The sequence below is a fragment of the Sabethes cyaneus genome, chromosome 1, assembly GCF_943734655.1.
Source record: "Sabethes cyaneus chromosome 1, idSabCyanKW18_F2, whole genome shotgun sequence".
In the NCBI taxonomy this organism is placed as follows: Eukaryota; Metazoa; Arthropoda; class Insecta; order Diptera; family Culicidae; genus Sabethes; species Sabethes cyaneus.
The window spans coordinates 134,917,995-134,945,012 of NC_071353.1; the positions used below are offsets into that span (position 1 = coordinate 134,917,995).

The 27,018-nt window shown below is 38.6% G+C and overlaps 1 protein-coding gene across 2 annotated transcripts in view; it reads right to left on the reverse strand.

The window, feature by feature from the left end:
• Positions 1–13,819: 13,819 nt before the first annotated feature.
• Positions 13,820–27,018, reverse strand: part of LOC128732629 (myb-like protein AA) — a 237,842-nt gene continuing 224,643 nt past the window's right edge. For both annotated transcript variants that reach the window (XM_053825922.1, XM_053825921.1), the window contains 4 exons: positions 24,469–24,669; positions 23,892–24,404; positions 16,908–17,081; positions 13,820–15,972 (listed from right to left, as the gene is read on the reverse strand). In XM_053825922.1, coding sequence (XP_053681897.1) covers positions 15,034–15,972; positions 16,908–17,081; positions 23,892–24,404; positions 24,469–24,669 — 1,827 coding nt within the window. In that variant the 3' untranslated portion in view covers positions 13,820–15,033. The remainder of the gene's footprint in view (positions 15,973–16,907; positions 17,082–23,891; positions 24,405–24,468; positions 24,670–27,018) is intronic.

Here is a 27,018-nt window from a genome sequence, read left to right on the forward strand (position 1 = left end):
ATTTTTGCGGTTTAACCGTAGTTGTGAGCAAGCTCCTGTAGTAAGCAAACATCGTCAACTGCATAGTAGTTTCTAGCCAGTTACTTAAAGATGACTAGTACTACAAGTCATGTAAAAATTGTAGCCCTACGTGAGCCAGCCGGTCGATCCCCTAGGCACTGACCTCCATACTTTTTTTCTAATGCAATAAAAATGAACAACAACAGTCTTGGGCTAACTTGACTGATAACGGTTCTAGTAACCAAAATTTGGTCTTGAAAACCGCAATAAGAGTGCGTTAAAAATAAACTTCACTGAAATTTAAAATCGAAAATTGAGATTAAGATACTTTTAGAGAAAGCTTACAGTTCCTTGCAATGTCAGCTTCAAGTTTGAGTTTTTTCGTGTAACATCATTGTTATTTTTTATCTTAGTCGGGTGCTGGATGGGCCCAAAGAAACGAACGCTGGGTTGACGCAGTCGACTAGCAATGCAGATCCAACTCGATATCGTCGGACATTTCGAGATTTTCAAAACTTTGTTACGCAAATTTATAATGTTTATTAGATGAGGTTGAATTTTCCAAATGCCTGTGCCCTGTATGTCATTAGTTTCTCGAAATTTGTAGCTGCATAAGAAGTTCAAACACCAAGTGACAATCACACATCAATTGGTGATTAGCGGTGATACGCACCATGAAGATTTTGAACAAGTTATCAGCTAAAATGTTGATTCGTTCTCTTAAATTTCTTCGAAAATGGTCGAAAGCTCCATTTATTATGACAGATTAACAACTAACTTGTAGAATTTCAGTTTAAAATTACGCCGGTTAAAATATTATTATCATTCTCTGTACCTTGCAAGTTTTCTTCTCACTCTGCTTTCCACTAATTTTTTTACTTGACAGCAATACAAGCGAAAGTATGTAAAGAAGCTCGTTGCCTTTGGGTGCGGCGTATTTCACTCTGAAAATTTTTGCATCACGTCACATACTCGAATATTCCGTCTACCACGTTTTCCTACAAGACTTCAGTTTCTCATAAATTATTAAATTTAATTGATATAATCGGTTAAAGGGAGTGGATGGTCGAGCTTTTGTTGCTGTACCGGTTTACTTTCAGGGCATTAAGTTCGTATAGGTTCAATGTTCAAATGATAAAATCGATCGAAGAAAAGGGGTAGTTTCTCACTTTTACAACTTGGTTTACTTTCAGGACATCAAATTGGTCGAGGTTATATGGAAATAAATGATACCTGACTCGCTGGGACGTAAAGATTCGGTCACTATTTTCTAGAATAGCTTGGGTACTATGACGAAAGGAAACCCTTGCCCTATTCTGTGTTCTATTGTTTATTTTTATTTTGGACTTAGAAGAAAGCGAGTTTTTCAAATGTACGAGACTCTGTATAAAACTATAACGGTCCTGACTACCGCTTCAAATTATCCCATAATAGGAATATTTCGCTCTGCGATGCGTATGCGCTCCCTATTACCATAATTCTCCCCAAAAGAATCTGATTCGGTGTGACATCGGTGGGGCACACATACGGTTACTATAATCTTCAATAACGGGAACCGATTTGCCAATTCAATGCCAGCCCTGATCAAAACTTCCTGACCGACTGTGTACCCTCTATCCCCTCCGGCGGCATGGCAGCAGCGGCTTTGCGTGAATATATCAACCCGTGATTACAATCCCGAACCGCAGCGATTTCCCACTCCCGACATCATTATAAATGCATAACTCAATCCATAAACAAACAATCGAAATTACATTATTTGAAACTGTTCATCCCCATGCAAAACAGCCTTTCGCGCCACACCGAAATGCACAACAACGGAACGGTGGCCCGGGACGACGTGAAACGAGCGCAAACGAGTTGCATGTTTGCTGCAATCATTTCTCATTTCACAGCTTGTTCACCGACGACGGCGACGACGACGACGGAGGACGCGGTTGTTCCGACTCGCCCGACACCACCCACCGTGACCCACAACACTCGTCTCCGCCCGTCCGTCGTGTCTCCGGTTTGTCCATCATAACCACCAACAGCGAGAAGCGAAAGGATAACGATTGTATGCTAATAATGGTAAAAAGGCAGTGGCGCGCGATAGGATCCGCTTTTTGCTGATTCAAATCTGCTTCCTCGCCGCTGCATCCTGTTCGGAATTGAAAGCGAAAATTTCAGCATGGTCGTGACGAACCCAAAGAACTGCACTTTACAAGATTTGTTTGGAAATTTCCATCGCCGTCGCCACTTGCCCCCAACTCCCCGTGTTCCGTGCGGGGCACAACATTTTCGATCGGTTTTTCGCTCACAGTGCGCATACTGTGAAATGCAATCGACATTGCATCTGAGACGAGCGACCTGCGACTGCGACTGCACGATGCAGCCTATAGCCTACGACCAAATATTGCCATTTGATGTCCGACCTCGTCGGTCGGTCATAAGGCTACTCAATTCGGTCGCCTTCGAATCCGATTTGCGATATGGATTGCCAAAGCAGGACACGGAATGCAATACGATGCCAATGCACACGTGCTCTTCGCAGCAGATGGTGGCGAAATTCTCCCCTTCAGGCAAAGCAACTTGCTGGGGTCGATTTGAAGCCTGGCTATCTCGCAATAATACAATTACGCTGAATGGAAGATGTGTCCTACAACAGACGACGTGGCATCGGAATCGAAATAAGCACACCGGCACCGGTTGGTTGGTTGTTTGGTTGGGCCGTCGAAGCGACCGGACAAGACGTTGGAATGGATGCACTTGCCAAATTCAGTTTAAAGTGAATTATGATCAGTGCATCCATAATCAACTGTCGTTGTTTAATTTAGAAACTAGGGTAACATTGATTCTAAAAGTTATTTTATCCGTTGCGTCCCCTCCTCTGGATGATAATCGCGCGTGGATTACAAAAAAATCAGTTGATGAGTCAAAAGTCCTGTTTGGACGATTTAATTCTTCGGCATCCGATTGCATCTGCATCGGATTCCCTCGCGCGAATCCATCCATTCACAAAAACAGATCGAGCACACAAATGAAAATCAGTAATAAAGGATTATGTGACGCGCACATTATGCCACACTTCGCACGGTTGCTTTCTCCTCCGCCAAAACGTCCGGTCCGACACACGGGTATGGGTCCCGGTCACACAAGTGCAAAAGCTGCAGGCAGCTTACTTGGGTGACCACCGGCCACGGCCGCCACGGTACATCATCATCAACCTCGCCTGGCCGCTGCGCTGGTCGCTTTCGCAGTCTGGTGACTTAATTTCCCTGAAAAAGGATTATTACATCAATCCGCCAAGGGGCCTTTTTGCGGAACAATTATAATTTCGTTGATAATTGTCGTTTAGCTGGCTTCAGCCAGTAGAAGGGAGAAGAATGGCGCGGGTTCGGCGATTTCGCCAACTGCAAATGCAAACCTCACCCAACCCCAGACGCGGCGCGGCAGCGGCGGCGGCGGTGGCGATGTATCGGCGTTTGACGGTCATCGGAAATCGGTGACTGATGTGGATAGGGTGATGGTGCTATAGTGGGCTCACGCGAAACTTTCAAATAACTGATTGAAACACTTCTTGGTTTTGGGAAATTTGCAAATATTGAACCCTCTGTTTTCTAATTAGAGTTTTGGTTGAAATTAACTTTTATCATGAGTTTCCATTATCTAATCGTAATAGAATTTGTCAATCACCAAGTAATATTTTAAGTGCCGAAGCAAATAGAATCAAATGAAATCCACTTCTGCCCTATGATATGAAAAGAAAAACTTGAAACGATTTAACCCCTTGAAAAATGCACTTTAAAGGGTCGAAACGTTGGGAAAATATCAAACATTTGCCTTCATAATTTTCTTTAAACTATGATAAGAAAATTGGTAAAATGACAACGCAAACCTCCTGATCTGGAACAACAAAACCGTGGCACAGTGGCTGGTGTGCCCCGAGGAAGTAATCTTTGCTAACTGATATCCGTTTGAGTGAGAAATAATATACAGGTTGACGTGCTTAAAGGGTTTGTACACAGTTTTACGATTAATAGTAATAGTGAACTGTAGTTTCTGCCGCTATTGTTAAATTTGGATGATCTCCTTATTCTGAAACTGGTTTCTGCACGAAAGTTGTCATTCACATCTATCAATCACAATGTTATTCACTCAATCATACAGTTCATGAAAATGGGATGGGAATTCTGTGGATGCACCCATCTTCTGTTTGGAATCAAAATAGGATAAAAATGAACGTCATAGACATCTACCGGAGTATAAAGAAAGGCAGTCTGAAAACCGCCAGAAAACTTATTAAATTTATTTAAGAAAATCTCCCCCATGCAAACTCGGAAAAAAATAACCATAGCACGAAGATAACAATTATGGTAACAGTAGGATACAAAATACAGTAAAAACAATAAAACTTATCGTCAGAAACGGTAACCAAACCATCAAACTTATGGTGGACACCATAACTTTCATGGTTTTGAGAGATTCTACCATAAAAATGACGGGTTGTCATTAAGTATCTTAACAATAAAAAAATCTATTTTTTTGCGAACTAAAATTTTCATCTACAGTGAAGTTATCGTCCTTTTATGGTAATTTCTTTAAGCGAAAAAATAAAATGTTGAAAAAAGCAGTAATTTTATGAAGAAATATGGCCAATTCTATTGCATAAAATTAACAACAATAATATGAAAAAACCGAATTTGAGACACTTTTACAATAAACTTACCATATGTTTCAATGTCTACAATAAAATCTGTTGTAGATGCATTGCTTATACTACACAATTTAATGTAAATTTTTTTACGGGAAGACAGCTTCAACTAGCTTAATAAAACATTCATCAAACGTCATCACTGAGCCTAGCTCTCCATAGTAGCCCTACGTATACAACCCAACCCAAGTAACAATATGAGTTTTATTGCGTTCTTATTGCGGTTTTCATGACTAATGTTCATAAAAGCCATCATCAGAGTATAATAAAACCCAATTTGCTGCTTGGAAAGGAACATGTATTAAAGCTTATCAAGCGCTCAGTTGTTGAAATAATCTATAATAACGTCTTGCCTGCCGATCTCAAAGAGATTCGACAAGGAGTCAGATAGCTGAAGACTAGCAGTGCCACCGGAAAAGACCAACTCCCGCTAGAAATCTACAAAAATTGCAAGAAACCACTAGTACCGGGACTTCATCGGATAAATTCCAGGATTTTGGAAAAGGAGTGTGGCATTACTCTGATCAATGCTACCTGGAAGGTCGCCCAGATCTTGTTGCGTCGTTTATCCCTAACAGCAAGAGATTTCGAAGGACACTATCCGGCGGGATTTATCCAGTATTGTTGGGAGTACAACGTGCTCATGCATCATATTTTCGTGGATTTCAAGGCAGCATATGATAGACTCGAGCGCGAGCAATAATAATGATGAGACTATACACGAAACCTTGCGAATTGCGCAGATAGTTGCTGCAATGGGATAGACTTTTCTGTATGTTGGTGTGATCTGGTAAGCGAAACGAGTAAAACGTACTTTGGCGAAGGTAGCCAACATCTGGTCATCGCAGACTATCTTGATATCATTCCTAAAATGTTTGGAATGGCGGTGACAATCTATGCCAGACTAAAAAATACAGAAGTATTACAAATCAATGCGTCGACAACCAAATATATGGCAGGAAGACGTTCGAGAGAAAACAACCGCCGGCAATAATATGAGTAAGAAGGTTCAGCGACGCATTCAAGCAGGAAATCTACTTCTCCCTCCGCTAGACGCTAATCAGACCGGTAGCCTTATACGGACTTGAGATTGTAACTTTGCTTTTAAAAGACACGTGGAACGGAAAGTGCTATGAACACCACGACCAGCAAGCAAAACTTGCGGAGATTCCCATCGTTAGCGCGGAGAAAATCGAGAGGTTAATGGAGAGTTCATGGTACAGCACGAGCCCTCCTGACTCGAAGAGACTGCTAGAGGAATGACAATGACTCACAAAATACTCGGGCGTACCACAAGTGAGTAATCTGAAACCATAACTATTTTTGTTGATTGTCAACGACGTCTGTAATGTTATACCATAAGGCCGATGTCAAATTTATGGAGACGGTCTATCCTCCTAATGAGTCTACCTGTAAATAGGTCGGATTTAGCTAAAACTTGGTTAAAACTGCTCGAATCGAAAGACGTCAGCAGCCGTTCAAGCGGCACGGTGATTGTGAAACTCTGTTTTCGGACGAAAAAATGTTCCTGCTACAGGATCACCAGGCGAGGTTTGTCCGCTCTTCGCCGTAAACTCGGGTGTACCACAAGGATGTCATCTAGGTCCGTTACTTTTCATACTAGTGATGTCAAACTGTTTTTCCAGTAAAGACAGTCAAAGAATGTTTTGTCCTGCAACAAGATTTGATGAACTTCGGAATATTTTGTGCTGACTGTGGGTTGTCAGTCAATCCCGGGATATGTTCTGTGTTGATGTTTACTAGAAGATCAGCACCAATTGTGTTCAAGTATAACTACGAAGAAACGGATATTCCGCGAGTGACAGTGATACGGGACTTGTGTTAAATGAAAAATATTCGTTAAACTGTCATATCAATAACTTAGTCAAGCAAGGTTTGCAGATGTTTGCACTAGTGCGTCGATTTGGACGCGAACTTAACGATCCGCATGCTCTACTAGCTATATTTACTAGCTAAGTTTGGTTCAAAGTGGCCTTTGCGAGTACCGTATGGAGGCCGCAGTATACTTAATAAATCAGTCGGCTGGAATGCTTTCAGAAAAAAATCGTGAGATTTGCTTTGAGAAACTTGGTTCGGAACAACGATCAATTTCTCTCCATATGAGCCGCTTTGTATACTTGTCAAGCTGGACACCGTGACTGCCAGACATAAAATAACGGATATTATCTTATTTGTCATTGTATTATCTGGTCGAGTAAGAAACCAGGTGTTAAGCGACAAATTTAGTCTGAACAGGAGCCCAGCATGAAGCGACATGCAGGTTCATGAACGAGTTTAACGGGCTTCATAATATAATAACCTTAGATATAAGACCGAATATGTTACGACGAAGACTTAGTCTGCACTAAAAAGGTCAATAATATAGTGTTTAGTTTCTATGAATTTAGAATTTATTTAAGTCAATGTTTTAATAACCGTAGTCTAATTACTACATTAGGGTAAAAAACCCTACAAACCCTAGAACAAAATACAAAATACAGATTGCACCACATCCGCTGTGGTCTCACCCGCTGTTCTACCATTATCTGCCACAGTTCGTTTCGTTTGGTTGAATCGTACGCCGCCTTAAAGTTCACAAACCGATGATATATGATGATAACCGAAGTTATACCATTATTAATTATACTTGATTAAGATAAAAACAAGCATTTAGACTTATTTTCGTTTTTTTAATCCATTCTTTTTACGTCAAAATTGTGATTTTGGTAAGTAAACCGGTAATTTTTACTTCATTATTCAATAGCAATAGCAAAAAAGGGCCGACCTGGACCGATGTGATCTCAATTAATTTCGGAGGCCAATATATTACTAATCATTTATACAAAATTTGATTTGCTGCTTTTGAGCAGTTTTTACGTTTATTGGCATTTGAAAAAAACATATTTTTTTTAGAAAAAATACCTGTAGTTTGAGAACCGAAGGACATAGCGACTTGATTCCTTCAAACAAAATGTGCGTTTTCCATGCATGTGAAAGTGCTCAGAAGGCATGATTTATGAAAAATAAACACGAAAGAAGATATGAAGAAAAAACAAATTTTTTAGGTGCATCCCGACCAAAAAACTTTAAATAGCTCCAGCCCATCAACCATAAAGGATAGAACTTTTATTTTTTTAGCAAAGTTACTTGAAATTTAATGTTCTTTAATGAACATTTTATTCAGCTAACTTAAGCCATAAAAAAGTTTATATTTTGCACTCGCTTACTATGATGGTCACCCTAATGTCATATACACAAAAAAATGCGGAAGTTAAAATAAAAATTTTACTCCGAACATACTATATACCTAGGACTAATGCTTTTAGCGTAATTACTTTTGTCTACCTAGATTTGGGTTTCATCCCACAGTGCGGCGAGTGAATCTGCAACCTTATTGTGTACTTCAACGGATTGATTTTTCGTCCAAAAGGAGGGGTAGTCGAGTCGAGTAGTCGAATCAAGCAATCGAATCAAGCAGTTGGGTCGAGCAGTCGAGTCGAACAGTCAAATCGAGCAGTCAGATCGAGCAGTCTAGTCGAGCAGTTCAATCAAGCTGTTCAGTCAAGCAGTCCGGTCGAGCAGTTGAGTCGAGCAGTTGAATCGAGTAGTCTAGTCGAGCAGTCGGGTCAAGCGGTTCAGTCTAGCAGTTGAGTCGATCAGTTGAGTCGAGCAGTTCAGTCGACCTGTCGAATCAAACAGTTAAGTTAAGCAGTTGAGTCGAGCAGTCGGGTTGAGTGGCTAAGTCGAGTAGTCTAGTCGAGCAGTTGAATCGAGCAATCGGGTTGAGTAGTTGAGTCGAGCAGCCGATTTGAATAGTTCAATCGAGTAGTTGAGTCAAGCAGTTCATTCGAGCAGTCGAGTCGAACAGTTGAGTCGAGTAGTTCAGTCGAGCAGTGGAATCAAGCAGTTGAATCGAGCAGTTGAGTCGAGCGTCGAATCGAACAGTTGAGTCGAGCAGATGAATCATGCTGTCCAGTCGTGCAGCTGAATCGAACAGTCCAGTCGAGCTGTTCAATCGTGCAGTAAAGTCAAGCACTCGGGTCGAGTAGTAAGTCAAGGAAATGTGTCATTGAGTCGAATCGAGTAATTAAGTCGAGTAGTCCACTCGAGCAGTTAAATCGAGCTGTTCAAGTCGATTTGTCCTATCAAACAGTTGAGTCGAGCAGTCTGATCGACCAGTCCAGCCGAGCAGTCTAGTCAACCAGTTGAGCAATCGAGCAGTCCAGCAGTCGACCAGTGAGGTGACTGAGAATACAACCCATTGCTACGAAAGCATGACGTCCTGTCAGGGACCTGTTTTTAGTTACCGATAAGCCTTCTATGACGTCCTGTCAGAGACCTGGTTTTCGGTACAGACATAAGCCTCTTATATAAATAGATTACGCACTACCAAGATTTATTGCGCATATGCTGCAAACTGCTGCTGCTGCTGCAAATATATCATATGTTCTATCTAACAGTAAAACTTTAACTTTTCTACTCATGGCTAATTTTCAAGTTAACAAAGCTGGCGAACTGATTTAACTTTTTACCAGAGCAAGCTGTACGCTTCATAGCTTTTAACGAAGAGCGGCATCAAATTATGGCGGTAGCTGTCAAGCAGCGAAAAGCATAATCGGTTTTATTGCTGCTTTTTGCAGAGTGTGGTAAGAGTACATAAGCTTATAACCTGATTGTTCATGAGGTTATAAAAACACCTTCTGAAGAGTGGACCCATTGGTCGGAAGGCAGTTTTACAGCGGTCAGGAATCAGGAAGTTCTGGTGGAGCTCATAGTGGAGCGCTTCTATGAAATCGGTCATGAAAACCACTAAAGAAACGTAATAAAACTTAGATATGGTACTTGGGCTGTGTTTCTCGCCTAACAAGAAACCTTTAATTTTTACGAGATCTCATTATCTGGCTAAGTATTATTCAGCCGTGACTAAATTGCTGAAAATCTGGCGTGCGTATTTCGATTTCGAACCTCGAGACTGCCATTGTTATGAGCTCTTCACTAGGAAGTTGTGCGTATATATTCCTATCCGTGACGGTGTAGTTAGTGATCGTAGTTTGACCGTGCAGGACCTGCTGGACTTTGAAATTGACCGATTGAAGGATCCAGGTATGCATAGTCTTGCCCACGTTGTCTACCTTTGCGTTTACTTTTGTGCCATCATGGGTTTGCAAGTAGTTGGGTCGAATGGCCATACACAGATATTAGGATTAGCAGTGCTTTCAGTGACCCAATCTCCTGAATAAAGGGGTCATTTGTCATTTAAAACTGACGATCTACTTGCGAATCTACTTTCTTTTGTCGATCTTGCAAGAAAAACGTGAAGATTTCGCCACGTAGAATGGCACTTACTAAGAAATCAAGAAGTATCGCAAAAGATGCCAAGAAAAGCAGCAGTTTACAGCAGTTAGAGGAACACCAAAAGCTTTCAAAGTTGCTTAATTTTCATTGAAAAGGAGCGTAATTGAATAATTTAAATTTAGGAATTGATTTTGCTTTCAAATGGTTTGAATTTTGACCATTCAGTCAATAAATATTAATAGACGCTGTGTTTTACTTTTCATGCCAACGTTTCGGTTTTGATTTGGAGCTTCTTCGAGAATTGAAATTATGATCTTCTTTGTCTAAAAACTTTTGGCCTATTAGTTTGTCTGGTTTCGAGTTTTTTGTACTGTTAAATAGTTTGATTTTGTCGTGATTTTCTAATATTCATACTAATATCTCATTATCGCTAAAGATATCTGTTTTTTGTCACTAATCCACTTAAAAGTATCATAATAAAACGTTGTTGCTAGTTTGTCAATTATATTGCGAAGCGATAATAATTGTTTTCTTCAGACAAAAAATATCTTTCCATCAGCATCAAAACCGTTACAGTTACCTTTCTCCGATAAAGCACGTTAGGGGGCCGGCTCACGCAGGTGACCAGGCCAGGCCAGGATTCATCCGGCGGCATTGTTTGTGCAAACCCCAACCACCCCAACAATAATGAGTGTGCTGCTGCTGCTATGATGAACGACGGTCACCCTCATCTATTCGTTCGAATCCTTTCCTCCGTCGACGAAGAGGACCGTCCCCGTATCCCGTAGATTGATTTTAACCTAGGATCTCTACTGCATAGCAATCGATTAGTGTTTACGCCCCGCCGGCCGCCCCGTCCGTCTGGCCTACGGAGCTCATCATTTCGGTTTTGATCGGGGACAGGCAGGGGCGAGAGTAATTTGATAAATTCAAACTTAATTAGCTATTGTTTTGTGAAAGTAGGTACGTTGGTTGGTCTGGATGACCGGAGAACCGATACACCGCACCGCACCGTATGCGTGCGTGTGCAGGAAAATTGAGCTTCCCGAAGTTGGATGGAAAAGCGCAATCGGTGTTCGGCGTGAGTGGACCGGACCGGACCATTGCACAGATGAAGAGCTTAATTAAAAATGTAAATGCTGCTGCTGCTGCTGTCTGGTTTTCGGTCGTCCGAATTGCCGGAATTGAATCGGAGCAGAAACCGGCGACTCACTCTCGGCCGGCTGTGTGGAGGGATTTATTTGTCACACAGGCAACGCGGACCAGATTGTGTGACAAATGACGGCGGAGATTGACGGATAATTAGTTTTTACTAGTGGAAAAGGCAGGCTAATCGTTTTGGAAGTTAATTGTTCAATAGCTAGTGCCGTCCCTGCGGGACGGAATGCTCATATTTCCTTCATAGTAACGGGTAATTATCCGGTGGGTTTTATTTATCTTTTATTACATCATCTTTCTACTACAATTTATGATTCTCTTCTCATAAAATAGACGATATTCTCTCTTTCTAATTGAGCCGTTCCGAATTATAGTGGTCTATTGACCATTTTTGTCAAAAATGAGATTTTTGCATAAATCGCATCATTATAGATAGATGTACTATATAAACACTAAAAATTACAAAATAGTAGGTTTCCAACCTGCTTTTTTTCATGATGAATTTTTGGTCCGGAACAGAATGACCATTCTGTTCCGCATTATAGTGGTCTATGTGCATGGGACTTACTTGTGACAAAGATTGAGATAAAACTCCCATAATTTGCGCATTAGGTGAAAGTAGTTAATAAGCGTAAGTCGACTGTTGTTTTTTTTGGTGCCGATTGGACTCCCCTCCCTCTATGGGAGAGCCTCCCCCCACCCCTAGTCAGCAAAAGCCTTGTTTTCGTCAAATCCGCTAATTTTCGTTTGCTCATATCTCCGGAAATACTAAGTCCAGAAAGATACTATTTTCACATTTTCAAAGAAAATTACCCAAGCAATTCGAAAAAAGTAGTATTTTTTAGCACCAGTGCTGCCAAATATTTTTTAATTCGATTTGAAAACTAAAGTTCTATTTTTCTCTCAATGAATATATTTTAATCTCTAAAGTTCCGACTCCATCGTATTCCAGAGATGTTTTTTACATTAGAATTACTTATCGTCACGAAGTATTCCTTGCCGATCCAGAGACAACGTTTTGAAGCAAGCGGCCTCCAATTTCTTATGTAAAACCAAGAGCAAAATATTTTTTTCAAGAAGCAGTGAGTCTCTATGCCCTGTTGTGAAAGCATGTATACAATATGTAGTAACATTTTCCTGAGCAGTGTTGCCAACTTTTTAGTTTAACTTTTGGAATTTGGGAACACTGTCGAATTTTTTTTTGATTTTTATGTAAAAAATCTGGCAAATTCGATGGAGTTGGAATTTTTGAGAGAAAAATAGAGAAAAATAGTTTTTAAATCGAATCGAAAAATATTTGGCAGCATTGATACTAAAAAAATACTATTTTTTCAAATTCATTGGGCAATTTTCTTTGAAAATGTGAGAATAATGCCTTTCTAGACTTAATGTTTTCGGAGATATAAGCAAAAGAAAATAAGTGGAATTGACGAAAACAGCTCAAGTAACAATTTGGGTTTTATAACACTCTTATGATGATTTATTTGACCAATTTTGGACTTAAAAACTGCAATAAGAGTGCAATAAAACTGACATATTTGGGACGGCTTTTGCATATAAAACCGGGCATCAAACTTGGAATTCTAACCGAAATTGGTAAAAATCCAAGAAGGTCCATTACAAGTTTTACTTTTTCTTGGTCACTTGACGTGGAATGACCTATTTTCAATTTATTCATTATTATTTTATATTTTAACATTATTTTCAATATAGTACAAGGAAAATTTGAATTGCAATTCAAACAAAAGTGTATGAGATAATTTTTCATTCAAACGAATATGAAATTGCTCAGAGTAATGCAATGTACTGTTCCGTTTCAAGTTTACCCTCTATAGTCTATGAAAATAGTTTAGTTAAAGTATTTAGATATATAATCGTTTGGAAACTTTAATAAGATGTATTCTTACACAAATCAGTGTAACAGTGTAGTTATCTTTCTTCTTCACTTTATCGTCTATTTCATCTCTATCTCAATATTTTCCTGATTTTCATTCCGTTATCGAAACTACCTGCTGTATTTACACGACAAACTTCGCAGCCAGCTGTTAGACTACAGGACAACTGCAAGGCAAGTTGCTGCGACTATTGATTATTGACTCTAACAGCGCCTCCCAGCCGAGATTCGAATATACGACGACTAGTTTATTAGATCAGCATCGTACCTCGAGGCCAATTGACATGCTACCTCACCTACCTCGTCGTACAAGATTATCCGGATTTTAGACTCGATTAACCGAGTGAAGAATTTTTTTTAAATGATCATCATTATCATCAGTGAAAAAATATAACAAAAGGATTTTTATGACTCAAATTATAAAATTACTCTTACCTTCAAGATGGTATGGAAAATAATTAAGAATCTACACTATTGGCGGCGCTAGTGTCCTAGTAATAACTATAAGAAGTTGTTTTATTTGGAAAGGGTGTTTAGGTTACAGTTGCTATTTAACTAGTTTAGAAATTAGTTTATATTTTACTATTCATCATTTATTTATTTATTTATGTGACATAATTGCCTATTAAGTTCTTGCAAGTTTCGATTTAAAATAATTAGTGAAAAAATGCAACAATTCGGCACCAACTTTTCAAAAGGGCCAATCTGCAAAGTGTAAACAAACCGAGTGAGGGTTTTTTTTGCTATGCTAGTCCAGCAGAAAATAACTCTCACTCGGTTTGTTTACATTTTGCAGATTGACCCTTTTGAAAAGCTGGCACCGAAATTTCTATAATTATACAATTTTCATGAATCGTGCAAAATGTTTAGAAAGTAACTGGGAATGTGTTCACGTGACTGAGACCAGTAGATTAAGTGAGTTGGTGGGATTTTTCTGGCCTTTTTAGAAGTACCATTAATAGACGGTAGATGGATTTTTTACAGGCAGTTAACGGCAGCTAGAGAAAAAAATTGAGTGTTGAAGTTAACTATTTCTCATAGCCTTGTAGTAGTGAGACAATTCTGTACTATTTTGATATTATCTTAAAGCTGGTAGTCATTGGATTAACCTTCCCAAAGACCGAAACTTTCTAGGTAATCAGCAGCGCAAGATACAGCCTGTATATGAAAATTACATATACACTAGCGCCACGTAGTGAGACAATTCTGCGCTATTTTCCATACCACCCGAAAGCTGGTAGTCATTGGAATAACCTTCCCGAAGACTGCAACTTTCTAGATAGTCAGCAGCGCAAGATACAGCCTGTATATGAGTATTACATATACACTAGCGCCACGTAGTGAGACAATTCTGCGCTATTTTCCATACCACCCGAAAGCTGGTAGTCATTTGAATAACCTTCGCGAAGACCGCAACTTGCTAGCCGGTCAGCAGCGCAGGATACAGCCATTTACAAATCTCATGGAGATAGACCACTATGGTGCGGAACGTTTTGGGGATTACGGTGAAAATATATATGAAATCATAGTGGTCTATGTACATTGGTGTGAATAAATCGTATATTTTGACAAAAGTTGGGATTTTTATGTATTCTCATGTTGAATCACTTTATACACTACACATTAGAACACTTGGTTTGGAGAAAATAATGGCATAGAATTTATTATAGAGTTTTTTAGACAATTGCATCTCCTGTAAAATTAACTAAATGGTCAATAGACCACTATAATTCGGAGCGGCTCAATTACTAGTGAAGAATGAAAGTATTTCTACACCTCGGTCTGTTCTACGATTAAAACAAAACACTTGATAAACGTCCAATTTTTGCGCGCGGCGCGCATACAGGACAACTAACGCTACTAACACTATCCTAAACGAACGCCAGCATGGTTGGCGCGATGGCTTCCACGGGAACGGGTTTCCGGTATCACAACACTTCACCACGGTACTACGGCTAGCGGTGCCTCTGGGCGCTCCGCTGCGTTCGGACGTTCAAGACGTTGCCAGCCCGGCGCCACCACCACCATCCGCATCACTGCTCATGCGGGCCAGTTCCAGCTCGCGCAGTTCCCGCTCCTTGCACAGTCGGTGCGCTTTGCAGCGGTCGTGATGGTTGACGATTTCCAGCCGGAAGTTGGAGTTACCCTCGACGAAGGACGTCCGAATGTCCGGTATGTCGTTGCTCCACCGGCGGCAGAAGGCACAGTACATGTAGTTCTTGTCCTCGTCGTACTTCAGCCAGTCGAACTGGTCCAGCCAATTGGGTCGGAAACGGCCACCCTTGCGGGAGGAAGAAGTCCCGGTCGAGCTGGTACCTCCCGATGAATCACGACCCCGGCCGGCGGGTGCGGCTCGCGCATGGGTTTGTGGTTTGGCGTGGCTTGTCACCGGTCGGATCATTTCCGTCAGCAGGGATTCTTCGGCGGCATTATTGGCACTGATTGATCCACGGTTTGATTGCGGTTGTTGTTGTTGCTGCTGCTGTTGCTGTTGGAGTAGGTAACGGTGAAGATTCGTCGGACTGTTCCAGTCGGAAAAGTTTCTGGTGGCAGCAGCGGCATTCGAAATAATTGAAATTGTACTTTGCGCCAGCTGGAGCTGATTTTGAACCGAGGTCTGTTGCTGCTTCAGCTGTTGCAGCTCCGCTAGGGACGAAAGAAGGCTTTGTTCTTGTGGTTGTTGATGTTGCTGTTGCTGACGTTGATGTTGCTGCTGCTGCTGTTGCAGGTGATGGTGGTGATGATGCTGGAGGTGTTCAGAAGGAGACGAGGAAGAGGATTCCTCCTTAATGGCAGTTGTTGTGAGCGTAATTGCCGCCAGGTTGCTGCCGGATGTCGACGGCGACGGCGATGTTTGCAATTGGGGGCTGGTGCTGGGAGGAGCTTTCCCTGCCGATGATGACGACGACGATTCACCGCCCCAAACATTTTTCTGTCAAACATAGGAAGGGAAGGATTCAATGTATCATTGCCGAGTCTGGTGGGGCGTGTCGGAGTTCGGAAATATGATCAAAGCTTTTACATCTACCGACAAGTGTGGGAAGGGACAATGCAGTTGTTGTTGATTTTGAATTCTGAATTTGGCGCTTGTTTTTGTTTTGGCGATACAGGATGCGTTGAATCTAGTACATTTTTTTTCGCAAAGGGACAATGAACACATTGTTTAGATTTTTTCTTTTGCACAGTCGATTCTTGAGGATTTGCTTCATATAACTAATGTATAATTTTGATCGATACGCATCAATTCCTTCATCCTTCGAATGAAATGACGAGAAAAATGTTTGGCATCAACTCAGGATACGATTTCCAGTCACTTGTTTTTATTTTTTAGTTTCGTTTCGAATACTTTCTAATGCCGATGACAGTGTTGACAGAGCTTTTGTTTTTTTTTGTTTTCGTGCTGAAGCAATATTTAGGGTAGTAGTGTTTGATAAATTGAGACCGAAAATATATATAAAAAAATATGATTGCTTCCGTTTTTTTAAAAATGGAACCAAAAGAACCGGCTCAAAGAAAAAACCTAGACAAAGTTCCAATTGATGAGAAAACATATATACATAAAACAAGATATTAAAAGGAAAATAAGTATGATAAAAGAGAGAGAAGTTTTCCGCTCCACCAGGCACCTGAATTAGACTACAATTCAAATACCCAATGTCAGCGAAAAATGCAAGAAAGCAAACCAAACACCTCAACCAAAGAGATTAATAACTGATATTAAACAGATAACTGTTAGCAACCATGAGAAGGACTATTAGCAACGAGTTGATGTTACACAACAACAGCAACGCCGTTGCTGTTGCCGGTTTGTGTTAGGGAACGTTTTCTAGCAAATCTTAAATTCAGAAGAAGAAAGCAAAAACTCACCTGTAGTAGCTCTGGAGGTAGCGAGTGATGGCGGCCGGGCAGTTCGGGCAACTCCTGCTTAATACTAGACTGAATGATCGGATGACCGGTCAGCGCGTGCACCGGGGCCGGCGAACTGCCCTTGAACTCATCGTCTGGCTTTGGACTTAGCTTGAAACTACTGTGTGATGACGCCTGGAAAACAGGAGGGTGAAAATTTGGTTAAAACGAAAAAGCAAAACAGAGAGAAAAAACAAACGGCTTATCCTTTTGACCATTCCTTCACAACACAAGTTCACTGGCGTGCCCAGGCTGGAGGGGTGCTCGAACCCCAGCTTCTCTATGAAATTTAATGCAAAATATAAAAATTCCTCGGCATTTGACTCGGAAATTCAGAGCTTTTAATTTAATTACCCGGTAATTTTGCGGTAGGTAAAACAATTGCGTAAAAATAGATCCTATTTCAAATCTAATTTAAACCTATTCTCCAACTTGGAGTAAAATTTTAAGTCCAAATTATTCCAAATTCATGATCAGTTTCGCATCTGATGTTAAGTTGTCAAATATCAGTTCCCAATTCAAGTTGAATCTTAGGTCCATTTTTTATACTAATTCCAACTTCAATTTTAAGCCCGATTTCAAATGAAATTTCAAGTCGAATTTCACATCTAATATAAAGAGTGTCATTAATAAATCCAAAAAGAACAATTTAAGTCAATTTTCAACTCCAGTTTCAAGTTTAAAGTTAAGTCCAATTTCACTTATGATTTCAATTTTTTGTCAGTTTTGTCATATTTTGCTTCATTTGCTTATTTTTTGTCGTCTCTATTGTGTACTTTTTGTTTAGTTGTCTTGAAGCATTTTTGTCTTTTAGTTTCTTAACCTTTTAGTCAGTCAGTCTCTTATTATTTTAATCTTTGTGTCTCATATTCACTCGTTTTTTTTTTACTTTTTTGATCTTTTTAAACTCTACTTTGTCTCTTTTTTGATTTTTCAATCTCTTTTATTCTTTGTGAATTTCATTTTTATGCCTTTCTTGGCTTTGTTTTGACTTTTTATTTTTTTTTATTATAGTCACTTTAACCAGTTTTGGGTCATTCGTGACTTCTGCGGGGTTGGGATTTGAACCCAGGTCCTCGGCCTGAGAGGCGTGAATGCTAACCACTACGCCGGGACTGGCCCCTATGACTTTTTATTGATTCTATTTTTTTAGTGAAAAACAGTCAGAAAAGCAAACAAATAAAGAGTCTGAAAAGAATCATAAAAGTTTAATTTAAATCCAATTTCAAGTTAAATTTTAGGTCGAATTTCAATTCCGATTTCAGTATTTCGCCTTTTTTGTAACTTTGTTCTTTTTTAGCATTTATTGTCGTCTTCTCTTTTGCCTTTTTGTATTTGTCTTTTTGTCCAGTAGCTCTTCAGGCGTTTAGTCGCTTAGACTTTGGGTCTTTTAGTCTTTAATTTTGTTTTACTAATTTTACTCTCATTCCTCTAGTTCAGACCAGTTTTGTCTTTTAAAAGGTAATAAAGAAAAGAGACATCTACTCTGAAAATCATCAACTTTTTTTTTCTCCTTTTCTTTTTCTCTGTTACTGACTCTTATTTGTTATGCCTTGTTTTTAGATTTTATTTATTTTATTTTTTATTGTTTCTATTACAATCGAGTCTTTTTACACCGGGAATACGTGACGCGTAAAAGAAAATCGTTATAATTCAAAAATAACCGAAAAAGCTATTTAAAATCCACAAATCGTCGAAAAACTGCTCGAATTTAAAAATCGCTGAAAGAAATTACCTTAATTCGAAGAATGAATTTAAAAAAACCGCGGTTAATCGAAAAATAATGTAAAAACTCTCGTAAATAAAAAATCGTCATAAAAAAACGCGGGAATTCGAAAATCGTATAAAAAAATGTAAAAAGAGACTTGAGCGTAGTTAGAAAAAAGCATTCAAAGAGCAATAAAGAATCAAGTCAGCAAAGGGTCAAAAGAAAGTCGAAAAAGAGTGAAAGTCAAAGAATAAAAACGAGTTTTACCAAAAAAAAAGTTACTAAAACTAAAAAAAGTAAAATCAAAAATCAAAAAATTGACTTGACAAGTGTTTTGTTTTAACCGTAAAACTGACTTTTTTGGATTTTTTGACTCATTTTTGAATTAGTTTTGAATTTTGTTGCTATTTTTTTATCTTTCGATGCATTTTTAACTCGTTTTTAGTGTTTTTGTTTCTCGTTAGACACTTGTTTGACCTTTTTTGACTGGATTCTTCACTGATTCTATTTTTTGATTGCTCTAATTTACTCGTTTTGACTTTGATTTTTTATTGCTGGTTTTTATTTTATTTTGACTTTTTATAGACTCTATTTTTTCGCCTTGGTTCACTGAGGTTTGGTTTATGATTTTTGAGATTTTATTTTTGGTTGCTGCTTTTTTACTTCTAATTGTCTTTCTATTTTGGATTTTTAATTTTGCATTTTCGGTTTCCAATTTTGCATTCTTGTCTCATTTCTAAGGCCTTTTGGTCTCTTTACTGTTTTTTGATTTTTGTAATTTTTTTTGACTCTTTTATAACACTTTTGTGAGTTTTTTATGAATTTTGTTATTTTAATTTGAGTTTTTTACTATGTTTCCACTCTCAAATGATTTGACTTCCAAGTTTTGGTTTCTGACATCTGATTTTTGATTTTTGAGCTTTAATATAGTTTTTGACTTTTGGCTTTTAGCTGTAAATTTTGATTAATTCAATTCTTTATTGCTGATGCTTTCAGCCTGTGGTTGGTTGACCTCTTATTGGATTCTGTTATTTTTAAATTTTACTTTTCAAATTTCGATTCGTTTTGGCTCTTTTCTAACGCATTTTGAATCCTTTTATGATTTATTGTTTGACGCGTTGGCTTTTTAGATACATTTTTCAAGTTTTTTTCTAATCTTTGTCATACTTTTTCACTATTTTGTACTATTTTTGTCGGTTTAACTTTCTGTGGGTTTCACTTTTGATTTTTCATTTCTGGCATTTTGGTTTTGAGGTTTGATGTTTGACTTCTGACATAGGATTTTTGACTCTAGATTTTTGGTTTTGATTTTCAAATTTGGCTTCTTTTTGACTCTTTTCTAAGGCGTTTTAATTCTCTTTTAATTATTGTTTGACCTTATTTTGATCTTATTAAATTTTTTTTGACTCATTTCTTTATCTTTGATTTTTGCCTTTTGATTTTAGTTTTCTGTTTTATATTTTGGTTTTTACTTTTTGACCACAAATTTGTAGCTTTTGGTTTTTGACTTTGTTTTTCAACAACTGATTTTTGGTTTTGAATTTCTAGTTCCGATTTTTAACTTCTGATTTTTAAATTCTAATATTTGATTTTTGTCCTGTAATTTTTCACTTTTGAATAAACTTGTCTAGAGCTTTTAAATTATATTTATTTTATTTTCGCTTTTTAGTTTGTGATTATGTTGACACTTCTGACACTTCACTCTTTAATACTTTTTCAAAAAATATTTGACTTTTTGGGCCCTATTTTTGACTTTATTCTTTACTAAATTTTTAACTGGTTTCTTACTGTGTTTTGAATCTTTTATGTGTCTCGTAATTTTGTTATTTTTCCTTTTTGTAACTTCTTTTTGACACATTTTAATTTTTTCCACTCATTTTTGATTTATTTATTTTGTTTTCGAGGGCTGAGGGATTAACATCTGAGTTTTGACCCTAACTTTTTGGTTTTTTATTTTTAGTTTTTGAAATTTGGCTTCTTTTTGACTCTTTTCTTGCGCATTTTTAACTCTCTTTTAATTCTTTTTGACTCTTTTTAAACTCCTTTCTGACTTATTTCTGTTTTGAATATTTTTGACTCTTGACTCTTGATGTTTGACTGTTTTTTTTTCTTAAAAATTTTAACTCTCATTTTTGCTCTTGTGATTTATTTGGCTCTATATTGATTTTATTTTTAATTTTTTAGACTTAATTTATGACTTGTAAAATTTGCCTTTTATGGACTTTTGTTTTTTGGCTCCCGTTTTGTGACTGCAAATTTTTAGCTCTGGATTTTTGACTGCTGATTTTTGAAATTCGATTTTTTCTACTGTTTTTTATATTTTGATTTTGGAGTTTTGATGCCCGATTTTCGATCTTGGATTTTTTACTTTTAATATGAGAATTTCGATTTTTGACTTTTAAGTTTATAGTTTGTCCTCTGATTTTAATTTTTGGATTTTTATCTTGGACTTTTAAACACTTCTGATGCATTTTTATTTTTTTTGTTGGTATTCTTCACTTTTTTAGACTCTTTTTGGGTTCTATTTTTGACCGTATTCTTTATTAAATTTTTTTTTGACTGCTTTTTTAATCTTTTATATCTCTTGTGATATTTTTTCTATTTGTTTTTTACTTATTATAACTTCTGGACTCTGTCGAAAAAAAAGAGTCAAATTTTATATTTTTTCACACCATTTTTTGATTTTATTTAGTTTTTTTTTCGAGAGTTGAAGGATGGACTTCTGACATTTGATTCTAGTCTTTTGATTTTTTCTCTCCGACTTTTGATCTTTGATTTTGTTTTTCTCTTTCTTTAGCTTTGATTTTGGATTTTGTCTTTCGATTTATGTGTACTTCTGATTTTTAACCTGTTATATTTAACCTCAGATTTTTTAATTTTGGATTCTTAAATTTTGATTTCTGTGCTCAGATTTGTGACTTTTGATTTTCGCCTTTCAATTTTTTATTCTTTTTCATTTTTCTGACGTGTGTTTAACTCCTTCTTGGTTTTCTTTCGGCTTCGGTTGACTTGATTTTTACTTTATTATTTTTTAAAAATTCTTTTATCGTCTGTTATTTTACCGTTTTAACTAGTTTTTCCGCTTGCAATTTTTAGATCCTTTTTTCACTTTTTATATTTTTTTATGGTTTCGTTTTGAATCCATTATGACACTTTTTACCCTTTTTAAATTTTTCTTAGTTTTTTAACAATTTGACGCTTTGACTTTTAGGGGGTTTGACTTCTAACATCTATTCTTTTTTTGAATTTTCGTTTTTCCCTTTTGTTTTTTGACATAATTTTTGAGCTTCACCATTTGTCCTTTGATTTTTGACTCTTGATTCTGTAGTTTTCGGCTTTGGCTCCTTATTTTTAAGTTTTTATTTTTGAATTTTGATTTTTAGCTTTTGATTTTTGGCTTTGCATTTTTGATTTATATATATTGACCTACGATTTTTGACCTTTGACTTTTTACTTCTGTTTTTTAACCATTGATTTTTATTGATCGAGTTTTGATTTTTGACCTTTCATTTTTGTACGCTGATTTTTGATTTCTAACTTTTTCTTAACATTTTTTAATTTTTAGTTTTGGTTTATAACTTTTTAACATTAATTTTCTGATTTTGGTTTTTGATTTTTATACATTTTATTTATGAGTTTTTACTTTTGACTAAGCTTTTAATTTTTGACATAACTTTTTTAAACCGACTGCTCTCGTCCTCATTTTATTTTCACTTTTAAATTTTGAGCTCTATCAGAAAGACAGAAAAGAAGAAGATTGTTGATCTTGTTGATCTGCCGGTTGGGTAGATATCTGTCAAACAGTTTAATAACAGTTCAAGAACAATTTCATGTCAGATTTAAACTCCAATTTAAGTCCAACTTCAAGTTCAATTTAAACTCAATTTTATGTCAAATTTCAAGTTAATCAAAATTATATTTGAAGCCCAATTTCAAATCAAACTTCAAGTCCAATTTAGATCTAATTTCAAGTCCAACTTAAATCTGATTTTAGGGCTACTTCAAGGTGATATTTTAAGCGTTATTTAAATTCTGCTTTCAAGTACAACTTCAATTCCGAACTCAAATTCAAGTTCTGTTCTAATATCAACTTCAATTTTAAGTCTAATTTTAAATAAAATTTTAAGTCCACTGGTGGTCGGGCCATGCCTACGGCACGTGCCCCCCCCCCTTTTCTCGATAAAATTTAACGTAAAAAAAATCCCGGTAGTGTAACCCGGAAGTCATGCTCTTAGAAGAGTCGGCGGATGCGGCCCCACCTTCTGTTTATGTCTGGGCACGCCAGTGCCAGTGCTGACAAGTCTACTGCTCGCTGCTCTGCTGTCGCAGCCGCCTACAGTTATGCAACACTCCACTCCATCAGGATAAAGTGAGCAGCAAGCATGGTTCTTCATCCCGCCGCCAAACCCTGAGGTGAAATTATGACGAAACTGGGTGGGCTGGTTGGTTGCATTTTATTATGCTCTTTTTGATGCACTTAGCATGGCCAAGATTTTTTTTGTGGGTGTGTGTATACCTATGCCTACCACTCACGTCCAGAGTCGAATCCAGACTGCGGCAGAGTAACTAATTATCATTCTAAAGCAACAAAGTATCTCGCTACACAGCCTCTCTAAGCACAGGACTCTTAAAAGAAAAGTATTCGGGAAAACCTAAATCTAGCACTGCAGAACGCTACCGCTCGCTTGCTGACGCTGCCAGTGGCTAAGACCGGTGATAATCTAAACAGAGTCGACGGAAACTGCGGAAGCAAGCCTGCAAATGGAGGCTTCTTCTGTACGCTCCGGTGATGAAAGTTATTCATGTTTATGTAAATATCATCGCGCGAGCTCACTCTCTCTCCGGCTCGGTTCGGCAGTCCAAAAGCAAAGCAATGAAAAGCGCCTTCCCCCCCTCTTGCAACAGAGGGTCGTTTCGTCCGTCATTCATAATTTGTTTCTTTGCAAGTGCTGAATGCAGGCACTGACACAGCACCCCTGGCTTTCCTGCCGGACGGCCGGCCGGAATGTCTATGGAAGGGTAAAAAGTTTTAACCAACACCGGAACAAGAAAAGCTCAAATGGAATTTTAATATATTTGTTTGTGGAAGCGCAGCACAAGTGGTGCTGCGTTTTTTAAGAGATTGAGAGATGTTTGCATATCTCGTTACGACACAGTAAACAAAGGCTAATGCGAGCAGTAAACTTGTTTTAAGTTGTTTGGTCCTTACGAGTGAAAGGACGTCCTGCGAGACCCACCTGCGATTCATATCCGCCTTGCCGATCGTTGATCAGGCTCGGTGTCGAGGGCAAAGAATTATCACAGATGCTGGACATTTTACGTTTTTTCTTACTGTCTACTGTCATTTCTCGGTCGTCCGAAGGCGAGTAGTCCCGTTCGTCGGTGCCCATCGGCGTCAGCAGATCGGCACTGGCACTGCGCTGCTGTTCGCGCACCTGGTGATCTCGTTCCCGTTGCAGCTCGCGCTGAGCCTCCCGCCGTTCTCGGTCGCGCAGCTCCTCCCGCTCGCGTAGTTCCTTTTCCCGCAGCGACGGGTGGTGCAGAGTATTGTTATTATTGTTGTTGTTGTTGCTGCTGTTGTTGTTATTATTGTTGTTGTTGTTGTTACTGCTGATGGTGTTGTTGTTATTGACACTGGTTGGAGGTACGGAGTCACGGCCATCGCGGGAATCGACCCTCGCTCGGTCCGCTCTGCTTTTGTCAGACTCGGACGAATACCTGTCGGCGCTGCTCTCTGTGAGGCCCCGTACCTAGTGTGTGAATTGTTCAATTAATTCCCAATAGTCACAAACAATCAGAACCCGAGGAACTTACCTTCAAACTCTCCGCTGTCTTGAGAAAGTTCTGCAGGTTGTGCTGGCCAACGTTCACCTCGCCCTGGTACATGAAATCGAGCAGGGCGCGCATTTCACTAACCTCGACGTCGCGCAGGTAGATGATGGGATGCGGGTGTTTGTTCTCGACGAAGATCTGCTCGAAGTAGGGACTGCACGCTGACAGTATCGCCTGATGGGCCTGAAATGGGAAAAGAAGAACGTTTGTTAGTCCGTTTGCCATTTGCCAATGGGATTTGCTGGTATACATATTATTTGGCATAATTGGAAGATTTTAAGTTGTTTATAAAAGATTTGCGGATCGTATATTTGCAATCTACGTGCCACTGAAAATAAGATAAGTTTCAATAGAAAAAGTACTGTAGATCTCTTAAAACAAGCGATGAGAGTCTTTTTCATCGCTTTGGAATATTAAAAACAAAGAATTATTTTTGAATTCAGTTAATGTCCAGTACCGGTTCTAGTCTTGTGAAAACAATTTTCTATCTAGAAAACAATCTTGACAACTTTTACCGCCGCGTCCCGTGAACCACCAAAATGAGGCACCTAACGAGGCTCCTAACTGCTTCCACTAGTTTTAGCATAGTGTGCTTGCCAACTTTTTTTTCAAAGCGTTGAGCCACATAGATCAAAACTCTGGAACCGTTGTTAGTTCTCCACAGAACTTGTTGAGGTTTCCCTTCACAATCTATTTGTATTTTTCGATCGGCCGAAGATGTTGGATTAGAGACTGAAGCTTAAGGCATGAATATAATGTTGTTTTGTTTATACTTAGTATCCTAGGTATCTTTAGTGAAATGGCAACTGGCTAAATCTGGCCAGAACAACAATTACCCTATGTGTTGAGTTAAGAAAGGCAACAGACGTTTTTAAAAGAAATTCTTCTTGATAAATCTCTGCATTTACTATACCTGTTGTGATGACTGTTTGAGAATTAACCCCCACGAACATATTGCTTGCCAGACAAGATATTTTTCAGGAAAGTTTTGTTTTGTTTGTTAGTTTTGTTCTTTAATTCCATTTTCTGTCTGTAAAAGTGGCAATTTCTGGTGCCGTTACCGTCATTATTGAACGACATCGTACCAAGTACCAACTAATAAAACTAATAAAAGTTAGTCTAGTCTACTATAGGGAAACAGATGCTCAATTGTTTTGTTTACGTTTGTAGATGGAACCAGATCAGATCAGACCAGATTCGGTCTTCTGGGTTTTTATTTTAGGCTTAACCCTTCTAGCCTTGCCGATCTCGATCGACTGTATCGTATGCTGCTTTGAAGTCAAAAAATTCATGCATCTCAGAACGTCATGTTTTTGACATTTCTGTAAGGTCTGTCAGATTGTGACAATTTTTCAGGACTCAGTGCAAAGTTTCGCGAATCCAAAAAGAAAAGGAAGGAATGGAAGGAAGCCTCTCTTTTATTACGGCTATCGGCTGCGAGGAATACAGCAAAGTTGAAACGGATATTTAAAAAAAACTAGTTTCAGTTCTTGCGATCCGTTTCTCAAGGGATTTACAAAAACGTGTGTTCCAAACGTCTGGTAGTAACCAGAAATGTCACCCGCGAGATGTTTCGGTTAATGCCCAATCAACATTAGCCCCACATGGCCTGCTGAACAGGCTCTGCAAACTATGGTTCCAGATCTTAGCTCTATGGTTGCAGATCTTAACTCTTAAACTTCCTGTGAAATCTCTTTGATTCCAAAACATACGACACGTACCGATTCATACTATTCTAAGTAGTACACTCCAATCGACACACTGGATATTAATGGTGCGGTGAGTGATCCACGTCTAACTACCAAGGACCTGTGGAGTTTTGCGGTTGGCCGTTCCAGAATAAAGTTCAGTTTCCATTCGGGTAACTTTCTCTGGATCTGATCTGTCCAGCGCAGCATCCAGATATCCAGTTATTTATCGATATCATTACTCAGCGATTCCTTGAAGTATCGAAATTCTTCGAATTTCATGTTTTATCTGGTGCTTAGCGTGTCCCTTTTGCGTTAGAGTGTTAGTTAGACTACGGGATGCCATAAGGTTCGCAAGGTAGTTCCATACGAAACTTTGGACTATCAACGACAAAATCAGGAAGAGCTGTAGCTGTAGCGCACTTCCTCAACACAGATACCAAATCGGCCTAGATTTAACTGTCGTAAAGAACCTTCGACCTATTGGGATAAGGAAGTTTTGTAATTTTTTTAAGCGCACTTCCCTAACACAGACATCAAATTGGTCTAGGATTATTCGCGGTCGTGAGAAATCTTGTTGGCACGAGCAGAGTTTGTTGCTGTTTTCAGTGTACTTCCCAAACAGGGACATCAAATCGGTATAGCTTTTATCGCGGTTGTAAAACATTTTGTTAGAACAAGGAGATTTTGGCACTTTTTCTGGCGCACTTCCTTAACATAGACATCAAATTGGTCTAGGTAAATTCAATGAGTTGGCTCGTGGTTCGCGGTTTGTTTGTCCGCCAGGCGTCACTTTCGAGTAAGTTTGAAGAACCGTGGTTCTTTTGGAAAATCCGTTCATTTG